This window comes from Anarrhichthys ocellatus, unplaced genomic scaffold (genome assembly GCF_004355925.1).
Source record: "Anarrhichthys ocellatus isolate YVR2014 unplaced genomic scaffold, GSC_Weel_1.0 scaffold138, whole genome shotgun sequence".
In the NCBI taxonomy this organism is placed as follows: Eukaryota; Metazoa; Chordata; class Actinopteri; order Perciformes; family Anarhichadidae; genus Anarrhichthys; species Anarrhichthys ocellatus.
In genome coordinates this window covers 69,210-90,006 of record NW_022280168.1, presented here as the reverse complement: position 1 = coordinate 90,006, position 20,797 = coordinate 69,210, and the positions used below count along the sequence as shown (strand labels likewise).

General features: G+C 40.5%; 2 protein-coding genes across 4 annotated transcripts in view; both read left to right on the top strand.

Moving 5' to 3' along the window:
• Nucleotides 1-20,797, top strand: part of LOC116399954 (CD166 antigen homolog) — a 98,187-nt gene that overhangs the window by 29,230 nt on the left and 48,160 nt on the right. The window lies entirely within an intron of this gene.
• Nucleotides 9,840-20,797, top strand: part of LOC116399955 (uncharacterized) — a 27,390-nt gene continuing 16,432 nt past the window's right edge. For both annotated transcript variants that reach the window (XR_004213874.1, XM_031877470.1), the window contains exon 1: nt 9,840-15,894. Coding sequence is in view for 1 of the 2 variants with exons in the window: in XM_031877470.1 (XP_031733330.1) it covers nt 15,748-15,894 (147 nt within the window). In the remaining variant the exon portion in view is untranslated. The remainder of the gene's footprint in view (nt 15,895-20,797) is intronic.

The following is a 20,797-nucleotide window of genomic DNA, read 5'->3' as shown; positions in this document are numbered from 1 at the left end:
TTCTTAATTGACACAATAAAATACATGATGACATATGACACAAATAATATGATGAAAAGTCAGCTGGAGCAGAGCTTAGATGTCAAAACGAACTGATTGTAATTCAATAGATCCAATTTGTATCTCTTTTATGTAAAACAATTAGTTTTCTTAACTTGCAGAAGCAGTCATCTGTTATTTGACCTGAGGTTGGAACTGAAAAGTTCCCTTTTGAGTGCAGTTGAAGATTTCGAGAATCAAGCATCTGACAACTCGTATCATAAATCTATTACAGGCCTTTCCAATATTATACCCCAAAAATCTTCTCAGAAGCTTTTAATGCCCAGATCTTCAAATCACTTGATACGTTTTATAGCTTCTGATGTTGCAGGTTTCTGTTTGTGCTATTTTCTAAATGTGGTCTACTTCTCCGGCCATGTCCACACTTCTCCACTTTCGTTTTAAAAACGAAAACGATCTCCGTCCACACGGCGTTTCAGCATCGTTTTCGAATTGATCTCCGTCCAGACTAACGCGTCTGAAAACGAATATGTACACTGGGCATGCGGGTGGGTGTTGGTGAACACAGGAAGTAGATTGGTTGCTTAGTTAAAAACAATACAACAGTAATAAAGTAGTCTTTAATAATGAAAAGTCGTGTTTGATACTTAAGATCTTCTCTAAAATCTTCCTCTATGAACTCAAAGTTTTAGAAGTTTTATTTTTCAGACTTGGTTACAGCGCTGCGGGCCTTCCTCTATCTCTGTCTCTCTTACATCAAATTTAGTTTAAAATCAACAATTACACATAAAGGTTTACTAGATTATGGGTCCATAAATGTGGTCAACACACGTCTCTCACTCGTTTCCTCCGTTTCTTTGTTGTCTGTTCTCACTCGTAGCTCTGCTGGTGGCTGAAGTCTCTGTCTACTGGAGAGTAATTGCTGCTTTTGTTCCTTTATAGTTTATGTGTGTGGACTTCACAATAGTTGTGCAGGACAAAATAAGAATTAATAAGGACAGGAAAGTCCTCCATTTTGTGGCCATCATCCTCCTCAAAGCCGCTAACCGTGACTTCAGACGTAGGTCAGGACACGCAGCTCACTGATCGCTCCAATAACAGCTGCTTCCTCCGTAATAAAGCAGACTTTAACAGCACAACAGCTGCTAGTAAAGACAACAAGGTCAGCAACACCTGTAATCAGTTCTCCATGTTAAATTAACCTGGTAGTCGATCGATAATCAATGTTGTTTGTGAGCTTCCGGTAAAGGGTCACGTGATAGACATGTGACGAATCAGGGAAGGACACGTCATGACTGCTAAGAACTAATCAAGTAGCGAACGCGGGTGTGGGCGTCATCGTTTCCAAACTTATCCGGTTTCGACTGTCCACACGAAAACGCAGCCCCGGAGTTTTCAAACTTTTTCAAACTCCTCCGTTTTCGGTGCTCGAAAATGCCGACGTAGTGTGTACGCTCAGTGTAAACGTAGGAAAACATGTGTGTTTTCAAAAGGGAACGGAGTAGTGTGGCTGTAGCATCAGAAGGAGTCTCATTGGGTTAATTGTTTTTTCATGAGCTTCCCCTTTGTTCTGGCTTTACTTAAACCTTTAATCAATCTCTCTTTCTCTCTGCCATGGTTGAAATATAAATAGCCGACGCCTCAGACCCCTCCCCCCCCTACTGAGCCACGTCAGAGGCAGTGGGAAGAGTTTGTTTGACCTCCATGACTTCTTCTATTGCTGTGGACTCCTGGCTGAAGAGAGACACATACAGAGAAAAGTGGATGCTTTGCTCCCAGCCACCTGTTCATCATTTTATCCAGCAGAGTGTGTGTACATATTCACACACGTCTATATATGCATAGCCAATGTTCTGCCTTTACCAGCAAACCACACAACCCTTCTTCAGCTCAGGCAGAATGGTAAAGGACCGTCGACTTTTACAGTGTTTCTTTCCTCAGGCTACAGGGAGAGCAAACAGTGCCACAATTTCCTGTTCAAGGAACAGTAATTCTTCCTCACTGGAGTCAAATAAGTAAATATTTACTTTAGTGAAAGCAAAAAGTACCAAGTGTGCAAAGTAGAAAGTACAAATCAGATGTGTTTTATATGTAATTTGCCACATGAAAATGAAAAACAAGCAGACGACAAAGCATTTTATTGTGTGGTACAGAAGTCTATCCTGGATGAATCCATATTCTGCAAATCACATTCCGTGAATAGTATTGTACTTTAGAAGATTTCTAAAATACTTTGAAGGGATAGCCACACTCACAGAACAGGGCAAGATGGAGGAAATATGGATAAAATGAAGCCGCTCAGATACGTAATGACAAAGTCAAGCTTTCCTCACAATGCTTCTACAAACAACTCAAATCACCAAGCCTGAAGAGAGTTAGATGAAGTTAATATCAATATCTCCATTTAGATTCAAATCTGACAAGTGAAGACTTGAACATGTAGTTTTTAAAAGGTTCACTGTGACCAAGCTAACCCATGTCTTACGACTAGGGAGTGCCAGGAGTCTTGGCAGTGGCAGGTGTATGTGGGAATGAAGGGAATCTGGTCTCAAACAATAGTAGCTGAATGAAAACACTCCAAACATCCCTGGTGTCCAGAGCAGTGCTGTTTTTTCTTCTGCTCTGCCTGAATGTAGCAGCAAGTCAAGGCCGCGTCCTCCCTGGCATTCCTGTTCCTGTCCTCGTGAGGAACAAAAGCGCTTTATGTGCCTTTATTGATGGCTTGCTGTATCTCAGCTGTGTTGTAGTTAGGCCTTAGTAATAATAGTTAAGACATATTGACATTTGTGAACAGTGTTGTATTGTTCTTCAACTTTCAATTTCAACTTTAAGGAAAATTGGTTTTGCATCATGAAACATGTACATGAAATAAGTCGTTCATGTCTAAAACTCCACAACTCTGCTACATCAGGACGAGAAGCACATTTGAAATTTCAAGAACTTTGTTGAGATGAGACCTCCCGCATCCCTTCCATGAAGTGTGTATTTACGCTCTAATATGTGTGTTATCTAGGTAGGCCTGGGGGAGTGCTAGCACAGCACTGTGTGTGTGTGTCAATGCAGTGAGTCAGTACCGAAGGCAAAAGCAAACGCAAAGAGTGCGGCCTTATCTCTCCCTCCAGCCAAACTTGTCTGGCCGTCCAGCTGCTCCAAACCTCATACCACAGAAAAGACATTTTGGTGTGTGTGTGTGTGTGTGTGTGTGTGTGATTATGAACTGTCAATCAATTTGCTCCCATCTCTAAAGTTCTCAAGAAGCATGGCGGAGGATTAGAGCTGGATCAAAGCACTCATTCAGGCTGCAAGACTCTGTTTGAAACAGACAGGAGAGAGCAGGAGGGAGGGTCAGAGGCAGCCAGATAATGATAGGACTGTGCTGTAACACCTGCAGCATTGGGAGAATCTTTCACAGAAGCTGCAGGCGATGAGCTGTTCTCAGCAACTTAATGGCCAGTCAGTGTCCAGATGAAGTGCATGTATCTGCAGAAGAAACCATGTCTGTGTGTGAATGGATGTTAGAGCCAAATCCTCTGGGGAATATTTATTTTGTAGAAAGTATAAGAAATTGATGCCACATTTCTCTGTTTTTACCACCTTCTCCTTATTTTCTGTGCATCTGAAGCTAAGGCTCATGTACTTATTTGTTGTAGCATATTCATTGTGGGAACACAGGTTCTGTGTTGGATTCTCAGGGCCATTTGATAAGTGCGCCATCTGGCAATGAACACATAGGTGTGCCACAATAACTGTGCACTGATGTGCATTCACCCTCTCTATATCTCTCCCATTGCCTCTTTCTCTAAATGCAGTGTATTTTCCCACTGCTGGTGTGGGTGGAAAGAAGAGATAACAAAGTTGATAGTCGATTAGTCCACCAATCAGTTGTTTTGGTCTTTGTCAACTACGATTTCTTTAGTTGATTCATTGGTTTTTTTTTATGGTTTTTCATGCTGAATGACTTTTTTGCAAGAAACTTATAAGCACATCTTTGGTGAACACAAGATTTAAAGTGGTGCGTTTGTTTGCTTCTTTGTGGAGAAACTCAGTTTTACAGATCTGTCTTAATTATTACATCACTATTATTAAAGACTTGCTCATTGTCGACCTCAGTTCAGTTTGCATGGTCTTACAGGGCTGAGCTACTGATGGTTAGAAGTAGTACTTATCCGACATCATTACCCCACTATAAGGACACTGGGGTCATGAGCATCATCACAATAACAGCCTCATGTAATGGCAAGAAAAAAACGTAAGGGGTGTAAGTGTAACTGGAAAATGAATGACATGATTGTATTAGTGGATTGTAACAAAGAGACATCTGTGCTTCTAATAGGCTCCTAATCGGCCAGCAATACATCCCGACACGCTTCAAATCAGTCATTAGTGTTATAATCTGGCGTATCGGATTTTCAAACACTTTGAAGGAAAATATTGATGCTCACTTTTTAGCAGTGGTGTATAAAGTACCCAAAAGCCATACTTGAGTAAAAGTAAAGATACCTTACTGGAAAACTACTCCAGTAAAAGTCACCTATTAGAATACTACTTGAGTAAAAGTCTTAAAGTATCTGATATTTATTGTACTTAAGTATCAAAAATAATTTTCTGATATTAAATGTACTTAAGTATTGAAAGTAAAAGTACAAGTAAATGCTGTTAATAAAAAAGCAAAGGGTCAGAATTATGAGAATTATGAAGTTTATTCTTTTAAGTGCTGTGGCACCATGACCAAGGACATGGAGCTGTGTTGACAATAATTGGGTTTGCTGTGATCCATCCAGGAGCAACAATGTTCAACATAATATATTGTACATAAGTATACTTTTGCATCTACTATGAACTTATCATCATAATTCTCCGAAAAGCAATATGACACTATGAAGGAGTTGTAACAGTGCGTTTATAAGTATGCTCATTCCGACTAGAGGATGTAGAGGGCAAATGCATAATATTGTATTCAGCAGAAAATATCAACTTGATGCATCAGGTCAGTGTTTTGAGAAAGGACACCTGCCTTGTAAACTCCTATGGGCCTGAATTTAACACAATAGGCAAAGGTTTTGCTCAAGCTGAATCTGCAATTGGGCGACTGCTACCATCATAACTCCATCTGATCATCCACAAAATGACTCAAACATCAAAACATGATCAATACTAAAGCAGCACCGAAAGTAACAACCCAGTCATTACTTGCAACTGAAAAATGTCCTGTTCATCTTCAAAAGAAGTTGGTTTTCAAAATTGCGAGAATTCCGTCTCGCTCTTCTTGGGCTGAAGACTAGTCCTGATGCTAAATAGCCTTTCCCAGGCCGCTGAGGCAGGTAGAGGTGTGTTCAGCTTCACAGAGAGCTTGCGCACAGCTGGGAAGGATTTCCCTAATGCTAACCCTAATGCTAACCCTAATGCTGCGCTCCCGCGGCTCCTGTCAATCCTATGGTGTGGTGGCTAGCTAACATTAGCCAACTAGTGCTGCAACAAAGTGTCAACACTTCCTCAGCTCACTAACTCGCTAGCGATCCACGGGTGTTGGTCTTCGTCACCACTGTAATTTGTTGCGGGAGTAGCAGGTGCTTCCATTTCTGCTTCCGTCATGAAATCAGTCATCGTAGAGTGGAATTATATTAATGTAGTCGCTCGCTAGCTATAGCATATAGCATCCTGGGCATCACTGGGAATCAAAACACCGCGGCTTTGAGAGCACTTGTTTGCAATTGCGCATTAATGTGATTAACCAATGATTTAACTTGCAAGCTAGGACCACTGATTCACCAAACCTGCTTGCTTGCAGTCTCTGTTCCACCACAGTCCCCGACGTTGGTCTCATGATTCATTTTTTTTCTAAAGATGGATTTGATTTTGTAGCGAGTAACGAAGGTTTCAGGGGAAATGTATCAGAGTAAAAGTATCAGTTTTCTTTGCAAAATGTAGTGAAGTAAAAGTAAAAGTCAACAGAAATATAAATAGTAAAGTAAAGTACAGATGTCCAAAAAACCGACTTAAGTACAGTAACAAAGTATTTCTACTTCGTTACTATACACCAATGCTTTTTAGTTAGCGATTGCTGCTCACCCTGAGGTAGTTGAGATTGCAAGTTTAGCAAGCTCTGTTACTCATACACATGGGAAGTGCTAAGGTGTGTGTATGCTTCTACAGAGGCCTATATTTTATGAAAGTATCATCCAGTATCATGTTTCACTGGTAATACTTTTTTCATAATTTTTCACAAATACACTACATGTATTCTAACTAGAAAATGCATTTCCTGCTGAAAATGCGTTGGAATGCTGAAAGATGAAATGAATTGTAAAGAAATTGCTGAAAATTAAGAAATGGGAGACTACCCGTCTGAAAAATGTTGAAGCCCGAAAGCATTTAAACTGCACTGCTGAAAACCCTTCTAGTTGAAATGTCTAACTATGGTGTCTGCAGCTGAAAGTATGAGGAAGAAGAAGGCTTTGAAAGTTGAAGAAGTTTAACAGGATTTGAAGATTTTCTTCATAGAGATCCCATTCAAAAGAAAATTGCAAATAGCTTAATATTTCAAAGAATTTAAAGATTACAAATATGAAGTCATTTCACCCCTCTCCTGCAAGAGCTGAACATTTTGATATTCGAATGGTTTCTGTGGCTTAAAAAATGTCAGCAGTAGTGATATTTGTAGTTGTAGTAGAAATATTATCAGTAGTAGAAGTATTAGTAGTAGTAGTAGTAGTAGCAGTAGTGATATTTGTAATAGTAGTAGTAGAAGTAGTAGTATCAGTATTAGTAGTAATAGCTGTAGTAGTAGTAGTAGTAATACTAGAAATATTAGCAGCAGCAGTAGTAGTAGTTGTCGCAGTATTAGTAAGAGCATTCATTATTTCAACAAAAAAGCCTAATTTTGAGCTTAATGTTTAAATACAGTTAATCCAAAGGGGAGAGGAGACAGAATCATAATGTTAGATAAACACAAACAGGTTATGAAATGACAGGCTTCATCATAAGCATTTCAGTTAGAATTAATTCTGTGGGGCTTTTATTTTAAAATCGGGTGTGTGTGTGGGGGGGATCCTCTAAAGATCTCTAAGAACCTGAATGACTGTATGAGAGAGAGAGAGAGAGAGAGAGAGAGAGAGAGAGAGAGAGAGAGAGAGAGAGACACAGAGAGAGAGAGAGAGAGGAGTGTATGTGTGTCTGAGTCTGTGTGTTTATCAACATCACTAATCACTTTAATGGAGATAAAACAGGGAAACACCTCTCAAACAAATCATCAAAACTCCCATAACCGTAGCTCCTATTGCTCCGATATTAATAAATGAGAGGAAGGTTGACTTGAGAAACAGATCCTGTAAAAATTGTGTCTGTAGTGTAAAAAATGTGGCTGAACTGGCGATCTAGAAATGGGGTACCGTGTTCTGTGGAAGATGTTTTTGAAGCAAAATTTAACATCGGTCTCTATGGAGCAGAAAGTTGGTTTTCCTCTCAATTACAGGCTTCTGTGCCAAATGTGTAAATCTGTGGGATTCCACAGTCATTTGTCTACGACAAGGACAAGATTAGCTACTTTTAAATCCACAAATTATGCATGAAGATTGAAAATTCTGGACTCGCAAGAATCTCAAGCTGCTCTTCACTCTAGCGGTGACATCGCGCACTCTAAGCTGCGCAATACACACCCATTATAAAGTCAGAAAAGGGCTGAAAAAATCATAAAAGTTAAATTGCTGCAGTTCAAAAAGTGTAAAAGATATCAAAAAGCTGAATCATTCTGCAATAGCTCAGGGTTTTGTCAACATTTGAAAGTTGAAATGGTGTCTGCAGCTGAAAGTATGAGGAAGTAGAAGGATTTGAAAGTTGAAAAAGTTTAAGAGGATTTGAAAATATTCTCCATAGACATCCCATTCAAAAAAAAGTTGGAAAAAGCTTAATAATTCAAAAAGTTTAAAGATTAGAAATATGAAGAGATGTAGAAGACGTGTCCTTAACGAGCTGAACATTTTAATATTTGAACGGTTTCTGTAGCTTAAAAAATGTGGAGGGAGATAAGTGCTGAAAAAAGTGGAACGGAAGAAATAGTTGAAGAATAAAGATTAGCATTCCAACAATTATTTTTCCCATTATCTTATTTTCTCATTGCACAGCTACTGTCTTCCTCAGTTGCTCTGCTTCCAGTGCAGCTTGTTTTAAGTAGAGCTTTTATCCAATCAGATTTCACCTCTGTGAACAGAGGCAGAGGCCTGCAGACTCACAAGTTCATGTGCAGTTTAAGTGAATGGGGACGATATTGTTGATTGTCAGTCTTCAACCAATCAGATCTTTAGTTTGACATGCTGGGCGTATTCTTTGACATGTCAGAGCTACCGAGGTAGTCTACAATAACGTCAGCATTAACGTGCAGCTGGCTGAGCAATAATGTGCGGCGTCATTGGTCAGTGGGCTAGCGTGACTGTTGTGGCACTGAAGCTAGCTAGCAGAACTTAGTATTAGTAGTAACAGTTCAAGTTGAAAGATATGTAAGAAGTTATGACATTGACATTACATTTTTAGCGTTTTGCTTGGTGTATATTCTTCTTTTTTTTACCTAGCTTTGTTTTTTTAACACTCTATGGCTGAAGGAGGAGGAACGGATTTCTCGAGGACATTTCCAGAAAAGCTGGACATCGTATCAAAGGGTCGGCCAACTCCACAGCTAGCAGCCCTGACCCAGCCAGGAAAAGGATTTGTATGAACGGTATTTCTGTCTGACAGCGTCGGAGAAGCGTTGCACATTTTATGGCTAAGAATGCGTTTTATTTGCAACTGAGTGTCTTGCTGTTTGGAGCTACGCTACGCTAACCTGAGGTGGCTAACCAAGGCAACAACACAACACCATAGCACGACAGGACACTTACAAACTACGGTGCTTTTGAAAACTTTTGGAGAGACCCGAGTGGATCTACAACTCAACGAACACGTTCGCAGGAGGACCTCTGGCTGGAACTGAACCGCACCTATGTACTGTACAACCGCGGTACTAAACTCTTTGTTAACAAAGAAAGGAGGATGGACTTTGTCTTTAAGTGAACAGCAGCTTTGGTAAGTGAAGTGCTTTTGTGTTTTTACATCTGCAGTAGCGTTACTACTGTGTTCATTTGTCTATGGTGACATTTTTATGATATGGTTAATATTGTTCCCTCTGAAGTGAATAATATTTGAATGGTGCTCTTCAGTGTGCGGTGGAATACGTGTTTTAGCGCCACAGAGTTGCTGGATTAATTTGTCATGCTTTGTTGTCATAATTATATGTGACTGGTTCTTGTGAGTTTGCTCTTGTCATTGTGTTAATTACATTGATTCTGACTATATGCATTGTCCGTTAATGACACAGCATCCCGTCATGCGCGAGGTTGGTGTCGGACATTTGATTCTCTGTTTGGGCTTTTGTTTTTTTTACAAAGCAAGAATGATGGTCTGGAGAAATGGGGATTGTGTGGCGATTGCTTTAGCCTGTTTCAATCATTAGGGAACAGCTAAACGCTGCGGGGAGAGTGTAGCGTGTGTGCTGCTGCTGTTGTTTTCCTGCTAAGCTAGTTTAGCATAGCCTCTCAGAACACACGTGCCTCACCAGGGTACAATGTTTTGTTTCCGGGGTCGAAGTGTCTCTTACGTGATGGGTTGCCAGGTTGAGCGAAGTCCACCGAAAACATTATATTTCCCACAATTTAATATTCTGTATTTTCCTCATGCACTAGTATTATTCAAACGTATTGTTCGGTTCATAAGCCTCGTACCAAACGGTTTATACAAATACGTGTATTATTACACCCCTAGAAACAAATAATAACCGTAGCTGTGGCGTCATAATGAGGTTATTAGGTTGTTCAACTGTAGTAGGACAGCATTGAAGGCCCAGGTATAAAATGCACGGCCCACCACTGGTTGGTACTGATCTGACTGAATGGCTTCAAGCAAATATCTCATTATTTATCATTAGTGAAGTCCATAGGGAATCTTCCATTACTTTTTGCCATCTTGGTGACTGAAGCCCTATTTGCATGGGACTAGTATTGTAAATAACAGGGCTGCCGATTTGCACAGCACTAATATTATTACATGACCTCTGTGTTTGGCAAAATATGGTCGGTAATATGCGGTGAAATTTGTACATGACAAGTTACGGACTTGACAGCTTTGCACAGAATTAAAATCACAGACGACATCTGAAATTATGAGAAATGACTAGAGGTCCCCAGATAGCACTGTGTGAATAGGACTTCACGCTGTCACAAGTAGTTTAAAGAGTGAACTTGTGGTGTAGTCAAATGATCTACCCATTGAGCCTCAGACCTGCAACAGTGTTCATGCGGAGCTGTCTAACAGACGGATGAGTTTGGTGCTGACAGCAGGCCTCAATCAACTGTGTCAAATTGCTGCCAAAAATAAGATTAAATCAGTCTGGTGAAGTGGTGCCATGCTTGCTCGCAAAATATTCATTTGATTTGTAGAAAATGATGATTCAGCCCAGAGGTCTTTGTTAGGCTGCAAAAACTGGTTTGACTGCAGACTCAACTCCAGTGTCACATGTCAAGATGCTAATCGGACTGTAAATAACCAGCAGCGCAGGGCTCGGGTATCACGCGGCTACACTGGAACCCCAGAAATACAGCCCCTTACCTTATCGTGGTCAGACAGATAGCCGATGAAGGAGCCTTGTCCCCAAATTTACACCACCTTGAAGGTCTTAAATACATGCGTGTATGCATGTATGTTGGGGGTGGGGGCCGCTGCTCTTAGCTAACTAACAACTGCTTTCTAGCCCGATCCATAATGAGCAGACAGTAAGAGCTGCTCTCGTCAGCGATGTCTGGCTTTGTGAGAGATGGATGGAGGGAATGATACAAAGGGAGGAAGCCATTCATGACTGGTGAAAGCCAGTGATCTCTCCCAGAACTTGCCATTACAGCGTCCATGCACAGGTCGGTTAGGTTTACTCATCTTAATAACAATAGCAGTGTTGCTACGAAGCTTTGGAGAGTGTGGGACTGAATTAGCACGGGGCTAGAGGAGGGCACTGCTATACAAACTGCTCCTGTAAAGCCATTGTTTGCAAAACTTAGCATACATATGTGCGTGAGAAAAACAGAGCAGGCAGGAATGCACTAAACAGAGGCCCTCTGTTTCAATGCATGCTGGTGGTGGCAGGTAGTAATTTAAACTCTGCCAGAGGAATCCACTGGGACTCACCAGGGCTGTTCTGACCTCCACACCACAAGCCACTGGCCTTGTCCTTCGTCTTCAGATCCAGCTGCAACAGGAAGCCATGCTAACTGTCTTGCCTAAAGGAACCCGATGGATTTCTCTGTAGTGGCAGCGCTGGGGAAGATTAGAATAATGCAAAGGGAAGGAAAGTGCATTTCAGGACTGTCTGTGCTCCCTTTTGTGCAGCTGCTTAGCGTAGACTACTCAGGCTTTATTATACGTAATATTCCCCTGTCAACACCATGCAAATAGAGATCAATTACATTTTTCATTTAACATGTGATGGTGTTTAAAATCTTCAGCTGTCAGGTTTTCAGGTGAGACGTGCCTAAACCTGCAAGCAGCTCCCATGTTGAAAGACTGTGCTGGAATGCAGCAAACTGTGTGTGTGGAATAGAGAAAGTGTTGTAAGACATGTAAGGGCAGATGGAAGAGTAGGGGGATGCTTGGCCTCTGAACAAACCAAAGTGAGACTAACCCTGCAGGCAGCTACTAGAATCAGCCTCTGCCACATCCTGCTGGTTTTATTAGTGTGTGTGTGTGTGTGTTTGTCCCACTTCCACTGTTGTAGTTCTGTTATTCCACGGGTAGCGACACAGATATCTGCTAATACCATGTGGGACCTTGTCTTCACGCTTAATGAATCTCTGCAAAATGAAAAAACATAGCAACAAATATAACTCTGGTTCCAGGACTTGTGCTTCTTAACAGGAAAACGGTCAACGTCCACTTGGAAATATCTTCTGCTGTAGAGGATTTCATGCTTTTTGTAGCAGTCAGAGACATCAGAGACTCACTCATATGTGTTCAAACCTCCCGCACGCATTTTTGTTCTGTAGCAAAAGCTGTGATTAGCCTGACTGGGTTTTGAAGCTCTGTGTGGTTACTGGGACAGGTTCCAAGACACTGGTCTCACAGCTCCCGCTCGGAAACGTCTCAAAGGAAAAGTCCACCAAGAAATGTTTCATAAACATAACTTCTTTATTCAAACCACAAATATGTGACGGTGACAGCATGGGCTTAAAGTAGATGATGTTCCCTTGACTATGAACTGAAAATGTATTTTTGTGTTTATGAGAGAATCCGAATGAGCACAAACTAATGGTAGTAATAATCAAGTATGCAATATTTAACATTATATCACATTGTGGGTACCATTTGTGCCTGCAGATTGTATTATTGATTGTAAAACACATTTACATGTTTATGACACTTACTGGAGCTGTACCACATCACAGAAAATGAAAACCAGCTAGCTGATAGCTGAGTTGACTCGTGGGCTGCACTTTATTGGGCTCATTTGTGTTACTGTTACTGTAAATGGTACTGTCTTATTGCTGGATATTGTAGAGGTGAAGATATGGAACGTTTACGTGACCTTCACATAATCACTCTCCACGATCACACACTCATGTCCCACAAAAGGTTCACTATATTGGGAATTACAAACTCATGGGTTAAAAGAAAAGCTTTTGTGAACAGTGAGACAAACCTTTAGAGAAAACAATGTCTGTCTCCCAGCCAATCCAAATGGACCTTTCAATATATCAAATGATGGTTGGTATGTGAGAGTACACATTGACACTTAAATCCATCTCCCCTTTAGCTTCATCTCAGCCTGATGCAGATGGTGCTGCTAGTAGATATTGACATATGCATTGATGTACATATGGCCTCTTGATGCCATTTATGCTGGCGACAAATTATCTGTTAAGTGCCAGCATCTCGATCCATTAACTGACGTTGACCCTAACAGCTTGGCTGCAGGCCTCCAGAGGTGTACTTTTACATGGGGGTGAGGAACCCTGCAGATGGTGCAGGACTGTCCTCTTTAAGTGCTGACATTGAATCCATCATTTACCTCTGAGAGTCATCCCAAATCCCTCAGGTTGTAACCCAGCGTCCCTCGGAGGGAAACCTGCAACCATCCTGAGGGAAAAGTAAGGCAATCAAGAATGAAAACTAGGATCTCAGGTTTGTGTTAAAGATTAGCTTCTTTATCCCGGGTCAATTCAGATTTATTTCACAGTCATCATGGCAGCCAAGATGGAAGATGTTTTCATTCCAAACTGCAAAAGTACTTCAAAGTAGAATGCTAAAAAGAGGATTTATTTTGGAGGAGAGGAAAGCAGTCTCCATTCCGAGTTAGCCGTACATTTGCCAGAAAAGCTCAGATTAAAATGTAAACTGCGGGATCAAACAGCTGACATAGCATTAATGTGCAGGGAACTGGCCTTAATCTGATCCATGAATCATGCTGGAGATAATTACCATCTGCTCACTTACACTTCCTGTCCCCGGAACACTGTCTTGTTTTCAATCAATTGCATCTCCCGAAATAAGATTACAGCTATCATTTTTTATTTTTTGGAGGAGGGGCTGCATGGCTGCATCTTCTCCAGGTGATGACCAGTATGTGTGACTGCAGGAAGGGCAAGCAGTTTATTTCTTTCCCACTGTTTTGATGGTGGGGTCGAGGGCTCAGAGCAGTGAAGCTGAAATGTTCTTATTTATGCTGTGCATAACACTGCAATCCCAGATTAGATTAAGACCGTTTGCCTCCTTCCTTGGAGCTCCTGCTCTACTTCACTTAAATAGTCCAAGAAGTCTTTCAAGAAGTCTTTTATTTCTTACATTTCAAGACAGAATACAACTGCAGATGAGCCGTGATCATCTAGGGAATGCTTTCATCCAAAATGCCCCATAGTACCATACATGCACAGAGTACATTCTTTCAGCAGGTACCTAGTGGCCAGTAGAGATACTCTTTATGCCATGCCATCCACCTGTTTACAACCTATCATACAGTACAAGCAAACTTCATATTTAATACCAGTGACGGAATAAGCAACAATAGAATTTTGACCAAAAAAACCATCCTTTGGTATTATTTATGTAGAGCTAGACAACACAAGCAAACCCCACAACCATCATCACATTTCCATTCAAATGCAGCTGATTGGTGGAGGGAAATACTGTGAAAAATAATATTAAAACAGAAAACTGTGTGTTCATGTTGGACCCTATTGTAAGACTGGAATCGTGTGATGATCAGATATGACCACTAGCCGGTGCTGTTTAGGGGTTTGATGCACTGTTGCCAACTTAGCAACTTTTCAGGCTACCCTAGCAACTTTTTTTCAAACAGCACCTAGCAACAAATTTAGCAACTTATGAAAATATATTTGGCACTTTTAGCAACTTTTTTAAAGTGACTCAAATGCTAAAATGCACACAGGCATTTTCCATCTAAATGACACAAAAAAGATTTTCTCATCACACACACAGCCACACCCACAGCACACGTGCCTGGCTGCAAAAGTGCATTGTGGGTGACGTCAACAGCATGTGCTCAGCTCGTGCACAGGAGGGGGCAGCAGCCGAGTGAGCCGAGCCGAGTTAGCCGACAGCCCGACAGTGACACACAGCAAATCATTGTTGGCTGACTGCAGCAGCAGCAGTATGTCTCAGTCAAAATTGTACAGCCAGAAGTACAGAAAAGAGTGGAAGTCTGTACCTGAATTTAAAGGGTGGCTAAAGCCAGTAATTGGGGATGATTGTCAGGCATACTGTGCGTACTGCAAATCAGATATGCTTGCAAAAATCTATGACATCAGAAAACATTGTGCTACAGCAAAGCATATAAATAAATCAAAACCGCACAACCCTGCAACGCAATCTAGATTACCACAGTTGGTTAAGAAAGTGGATAAATGCAAAAGCGCAGAAGCTACTATGGCAATGGCCATTGCAGAGCATTGTTCGCTGCTAGCATGTGACCATTTAGGTATGGCTTGCAAAGCTGCCTTTTCAGATTCTGTGGCAGCAACAAACTTCTAAATGCACCGCACTAAGTGCACAGAAATGATTAGGGGAGTACTGGCTCCTTATTTTCTCAAAAGAGTAACATCAGATGTGGGGGATGAGAAGTTTAGTCTCCTTTTGGATGAGTCCACTGATGTCAGTGTCTCGAAATACTTGGGTGTGGTGATTCGGTATTTCAGTGCTATAAAAAGAACCGTTGTGTCCACATTTCTCGGGCTGGTTGAATTGGAGGGGAGCGATGCCAAATCAATAGCAAAGGCAGTAGTTGAGTTACTTAAGAAGTGTAACCTTAAAAAAGAGAATCTTCACAGTATTGGCACTGATAATGTGTCCGTGATGACTGGGGTGCACAACGGGGTACACAAGATTTTAAAGGAAGAATGTGCATTGCCCAATTTGGTACTCATCTGCTGTGTGTACCATTCTTTACAATTAGCTGTCAGTGCTGCATCCAAAGAAACCATCCCTAGGAGTGTTGAGTACCTAATCAGGGAAACCTACAACTGGTTTTCGATTTCCCCAAAAAGGCGCGAGGCATACAAAGCAGTGTATGCCACAATTAATTGTGGCCAGAAACCCTTGCAGATCACCAAAGTGTGTGCCACACGTTGGCTATCGATTGAGCCTGCGGTAACTCGTATATTGAGCTAGTGGGATGAATTGAAACTCCACTTTGAGTTGACCAAGGCCAGTGATCATTGCTACATGGCGGATGTGCTCCATGCCATGTACGTGGACAAGACCAACTATGTCTACCTGACATTCTTGAAATCAATCTTGTCCGACGTACAAGTTGCATTGAAGTCATTTGAGGGAGAGCAAACAGATCCTGTCAAGCTTTTGGACAATCTGGTACACCTCTTAACATCAATTTGCAGCAGAGTAGTCCACCCTATGGCAAAAATTGATGTCCTGAAGGATGCCATTGATGGACATCTCAGTCCATCACCATACCTTAGGTACCTTTTCGAGAGCACAGTGTCCCGACTCAGTCTTGCGCCAGACGACAAAAAGGTCATTCGTAGACGGTGCATCAACTACATTGTTGCTTTAAGCAAGGAGCTGCAAGGAAGGCTCCCAGACAACCTAGAAGCCTTGCGAAACATGGCCTTGTTCAGTGTTAAGGACACGCTAAACCACAATAAAGGCACCACTGAAATTATTAAAGTAGCTGAGCTACTGGGGTACCATCCCCAAACAATTGACAAAATTGTTTCCCAATGGAGAATCATCCATCTGTTTAGGTGGGACTCAACTGATAATACAGTTGAGTTTTGGAGTGAAGTGAAAAACTACAGGGACGCTTCCGGGTCAAATCCATTTGAAGAACTGTGCAAAGCTGCACTCGCTGCCCTCTCCTTGCCACACTCAAATGCGGAGGTTGAACGGCTGTTCAGCCAAATGAGTGTGGTCAAGTCAAAGCTGAGAAATAGGATGTTACTGCACACTCTCAACTCCATACTCCTGGTGCAGTATGGACTGAAGCTGGCTGGAGATACCTGTTACCAGCCTAAACTACCAAGTGAAGTTCTGGAGCAGTTTGGCACCAAAACAGCATACGGCTTTAAGGCCACTCCATCCTCTTCTGCTGGTTCCAGCTCTGTGACAATGCAGTTGGACAGTGAAGATGAAGAGGTTTTCTTTTCCACTTTTTGATTCATCATATTTACAGTATGTATGCAAGGAGTGGACTTTCTGGAACTGGCGGAGACACACAGCTGATGGTGGCAGTGTGCAGTGCCGTGTGAGCGAGAACAGTGGCAATATCTGGAGGAAACCATTGAGCAGCTAGCCAGCCAAGCAGCACAACAGCCTGGAGACAGCTGGAAAGAGATGCCCAGTGCACACATCATTATTTGAGTTAAGTTGCTTGTTCAATAAGATATCATATATACCTTGTTATTAGCTTGTACCTATAATTATCAGTTTGGTTGCATGTTAACTAACTACCAGTACACTGCTTAAATTGTTCAGAATGTGTAGGTTTACTAGTTAATAAGAAAAGAAAAAAAAGTAATTGTTCAATAATGTGTAATTGTTCAATAATTCAATGTGTTGTGTTTAAAAATATCTGATCATATAAAATGTGTTGTGTTTAAATTACTTCTACAAATAAAAATGTGATAATAAACAAAAAATCTTAATTAACAGATGTCAAATCATATTATTTGTCGAGATGGACAGTCAATTTGAGTAACGTTATTGTGTAGTCTACGTAATTATGCAGTTTTACGTTATTACGTAATGACGTCATCACGTAATGACGCAGTTTTACGTTATTACGTAATGACGTCACAATGTCATTTAGCAACTTTTAGCAACTAATCGACCTGCCTCTAGCAACTTCCCCGGAAAAATAGTTGGCAACAGTGGATGTGCAGACAGGCGGAAAGGATGTGCAGGAAAAGCATCAATTTACCGCAGATATCATATTTTACACATATTACTGGGTGATTCCATATTTCAAAAACACAAATATTGACAATTTGTATAGTTTATTGTTATTTATTTTAATTTGTTTGTTGTGGCTCAAGGTGGGGCGGCGCCCTAGCCCTCTCTATTGACCAGCCGCCACTGGATAGAACTGAATGAGGATGGTCCATGTCTGAGATGGCATAGTCCAATGCACTTGTCCCAAGACCTGAATAGGTGAAACATCCCAAACTGTTGTGATATATTTGGTAAGATCCGCTTTGAGCCAGATTATTATTTCTCGTGAGTCTCTACCACGGTTTAGTGTCCTCAGTGGTGTTAAGATCAAATGTGCTAGAGTGTAAACCCTGAATATTCCAAGAGTTTATTATGAAAGACAAAGCGAAAGAGGCAAAAGACCAATCTGGTGCCACTGATTTACAGGAGAGAAAATACCTTTAGACTAAACTTGTTTTGTATGTGTGTGGTGTGTGTGTGGGGGAGAGAGAGAGAGAGAGTGTGTGTGTTCTTTATCTAAGGCACACGTGTCAAACTTAAGGCCCGCGGGCCGAATCCGGCCCGCCACGTCATTTTATGTGGCCCGCGAATCCACCAGCAAAAAAAATTAAAAGTTAGACTTGAAAATAAAAATATCCCCATGGTCGAAATTATGAGATAGAAAGTTGAAATTATGAGATAGCATGTTGTGAAGTATTATCACCGTGGCTGGACATTGATTACTTGTCTTCCTAACAGTCACTTGGTAACAATATGGTTAATTAGTTATTACCTTTTTTTTTTAAAAAACCGGTGGACAGGAGAGGGAACAGCCCGTAAAGCGGTTTTCCAACAAGTGATTGAGTTGAAAAAGATCGACAAATAATCCTAAAATTTCCACGAAGAGAAAAATTGATGCAGAGGGAAGAAAATGTAATTTAAGATGGGAAAGCGAATACATGTCTGTGCTTCAAGGAGAAAAACGGGTCTGTCTTCTGTGTTATGATGCATGTCGGTGATGAAGGATACAATTTACGTCGGCATTTTCACACCAAACACAGAGCTAAATTTACCCTCCAAGAAAAACATCAAATTGTCCAAGAATTAAAAAGGCAGACTGCAATCACAGCAGAATATATTTACAAAAGCTACAGCCCAGTGCATGCTAAAGGTATGTGAGCAGGTGTGCTCCGACCAGATACAGACTTTTACAAATATCAGTTTGTGAAGAAACACCATCGCAGACCGAGTTCAGGAACTAGCAGCAATCTAACAACACAGCTAAGAGACGAGATGCATCATCTATCAATGTTTATAAGAGGCTCAAGGCAGACTTGACTGTCAGTGAGGAGCTCTTGGATGTAGCTGCCATGCACGGGACGACAGCAGGGAGGGACATTAGTGATGCAGAGAGGTGACAAAAATAGCTTTGAACAAAGTTAATGTAATAACTTGTGTTTGATGAAATTTGTCTTTTAATTTCTTTAACAGTTTGATCTTTGATAGAGTAATGTGGGTTTCTTAACCCTAAATTAAAATGATTTGTTATAACAGAAATGTGCTTAAATATTATTTTACATTTATATAACTGCATGTACAATATTTTTACACTTGAATGAACAATAATCAAAAGCAGAGACAGTTATTTAACAATATGTTAGGAGTAGTTACAGTCTTACAGTTACAACCAGCCCTTTGAGGGAAACTATGATGCTGATGTGGCCCGGAGTGAAAATGAGTTTGACACCCCTTTGACACATCATGTTTGCAGCAGTCTGTTACACCGAGTATGGAGCGTCGTTTTAATCACTCCTAGTTCAGACATTGGTGTAGTAGATAGGAGAGGGGTAGGACTGTTCATCAGATATGAGTACACTGAAAAAAAAAAAAGTGACATTTACTTGAAAAAACGCTAGGTAACAATTTGCACTCAGAAATTCCGAGTAATTTTTACTCAGGAATTCTCAAGTTAAGTTTACTTACTAGTAAGAATTGTTTTTTTATCCAAAATTTTTAAGTAACTTTTACTTGCAAATGTCTTCCTTAGACATAAAATGTACTTAGCCTTTGATAGTAATCTTTACTCAGGCTACCTTTGCATCTAATTACAAAACCCCAGTAAAACTCAATTAGGTGTTTCATGTATATTTAACTAGCTTTTCCAATTGAGAAATATTAAGTAATATTTACACAATATATCTTTTATCTACTACTACTCTACACAACTGTTCAAATATGAATGTTGCATTTTTTTTTAAACTGGGCTACTGTTAATTTAATAAAATTGTCTTAACATAAGGCTTCTACAAAACATCTTTTAAACTACAGCAGCTTTACTTGTTAACTGGTGGAAGAGGTCACTGCTGACAGACACAAATACCAACATATATAATCTGGTTGGCATTGCCAGACAAAACATTTCTAAATCAGTGCTGCCAATAAGAAATTTAAGAACACAAACGTTTAGTCATTTAACAAACACTTTTAATTTGAAACGATGGGTATTGCTTGACAACACTTAGATACACATAGATATAGCCCATGAGCAGAAGGCAAGCCTTTGCCACACTTTGACAGTCATCAAGAACCTCTTTTCCCTCTGACGACGAACACGATTGTCAGGAGTGAAGCCTTTCTGTGTTGCATTTCCATGGATGACAAGGATCTTCATGACATGTTGAGCATAGTCCTCTTCAATGACTTCTTTGAAATTCAAATTTACTAATGTTCACTTTTACATCTTCGAGTCTGTGTTCTCAAAAAATGACGATAGTGGGGGAAACAAACAAAAATATTGAATGTGTTCAAATGCGTCATTATGTATCTATTCTCAGTGTATATGAGCCCAACATAATTTTATATAATATTAGATATCTAAACTTTACCAGGCTGGGTGATTCCAGCATGGGTATTTGTTCCTGCAACTCCGCCCTTTGTCCCAAGTATCTCCAGAAAGTTGGTAGTGCAAATGTCCAATTTCAACAAAAGGTTTCGCTCCAGATGAACTGTGGTTATTCTTCTGAACTCCTCATTGATCTGAAACAAGACAATAAAAAACATGATCAAGATGAGGTACCGTGCTAAAACAATTAATGCAGTAGTCCTCCCAGTATAATGTAATATTGACAGCAACACAAACTATGACTTCAAATGTATATGTCAAGTTAATTAAACTATAACAGTACTAAGTTGATTTTACCTTGTGTCAACTTGCTGAGAGTGAACGTCCTTTAATATTCTGTGCAATATATAAAGAAATTATGTTAAAACATGAACACACAACATTAAATCTGAATTTGGCTTAAATCTTCATATTGATAGCATGTTTTATCCCCACACAAAAAAA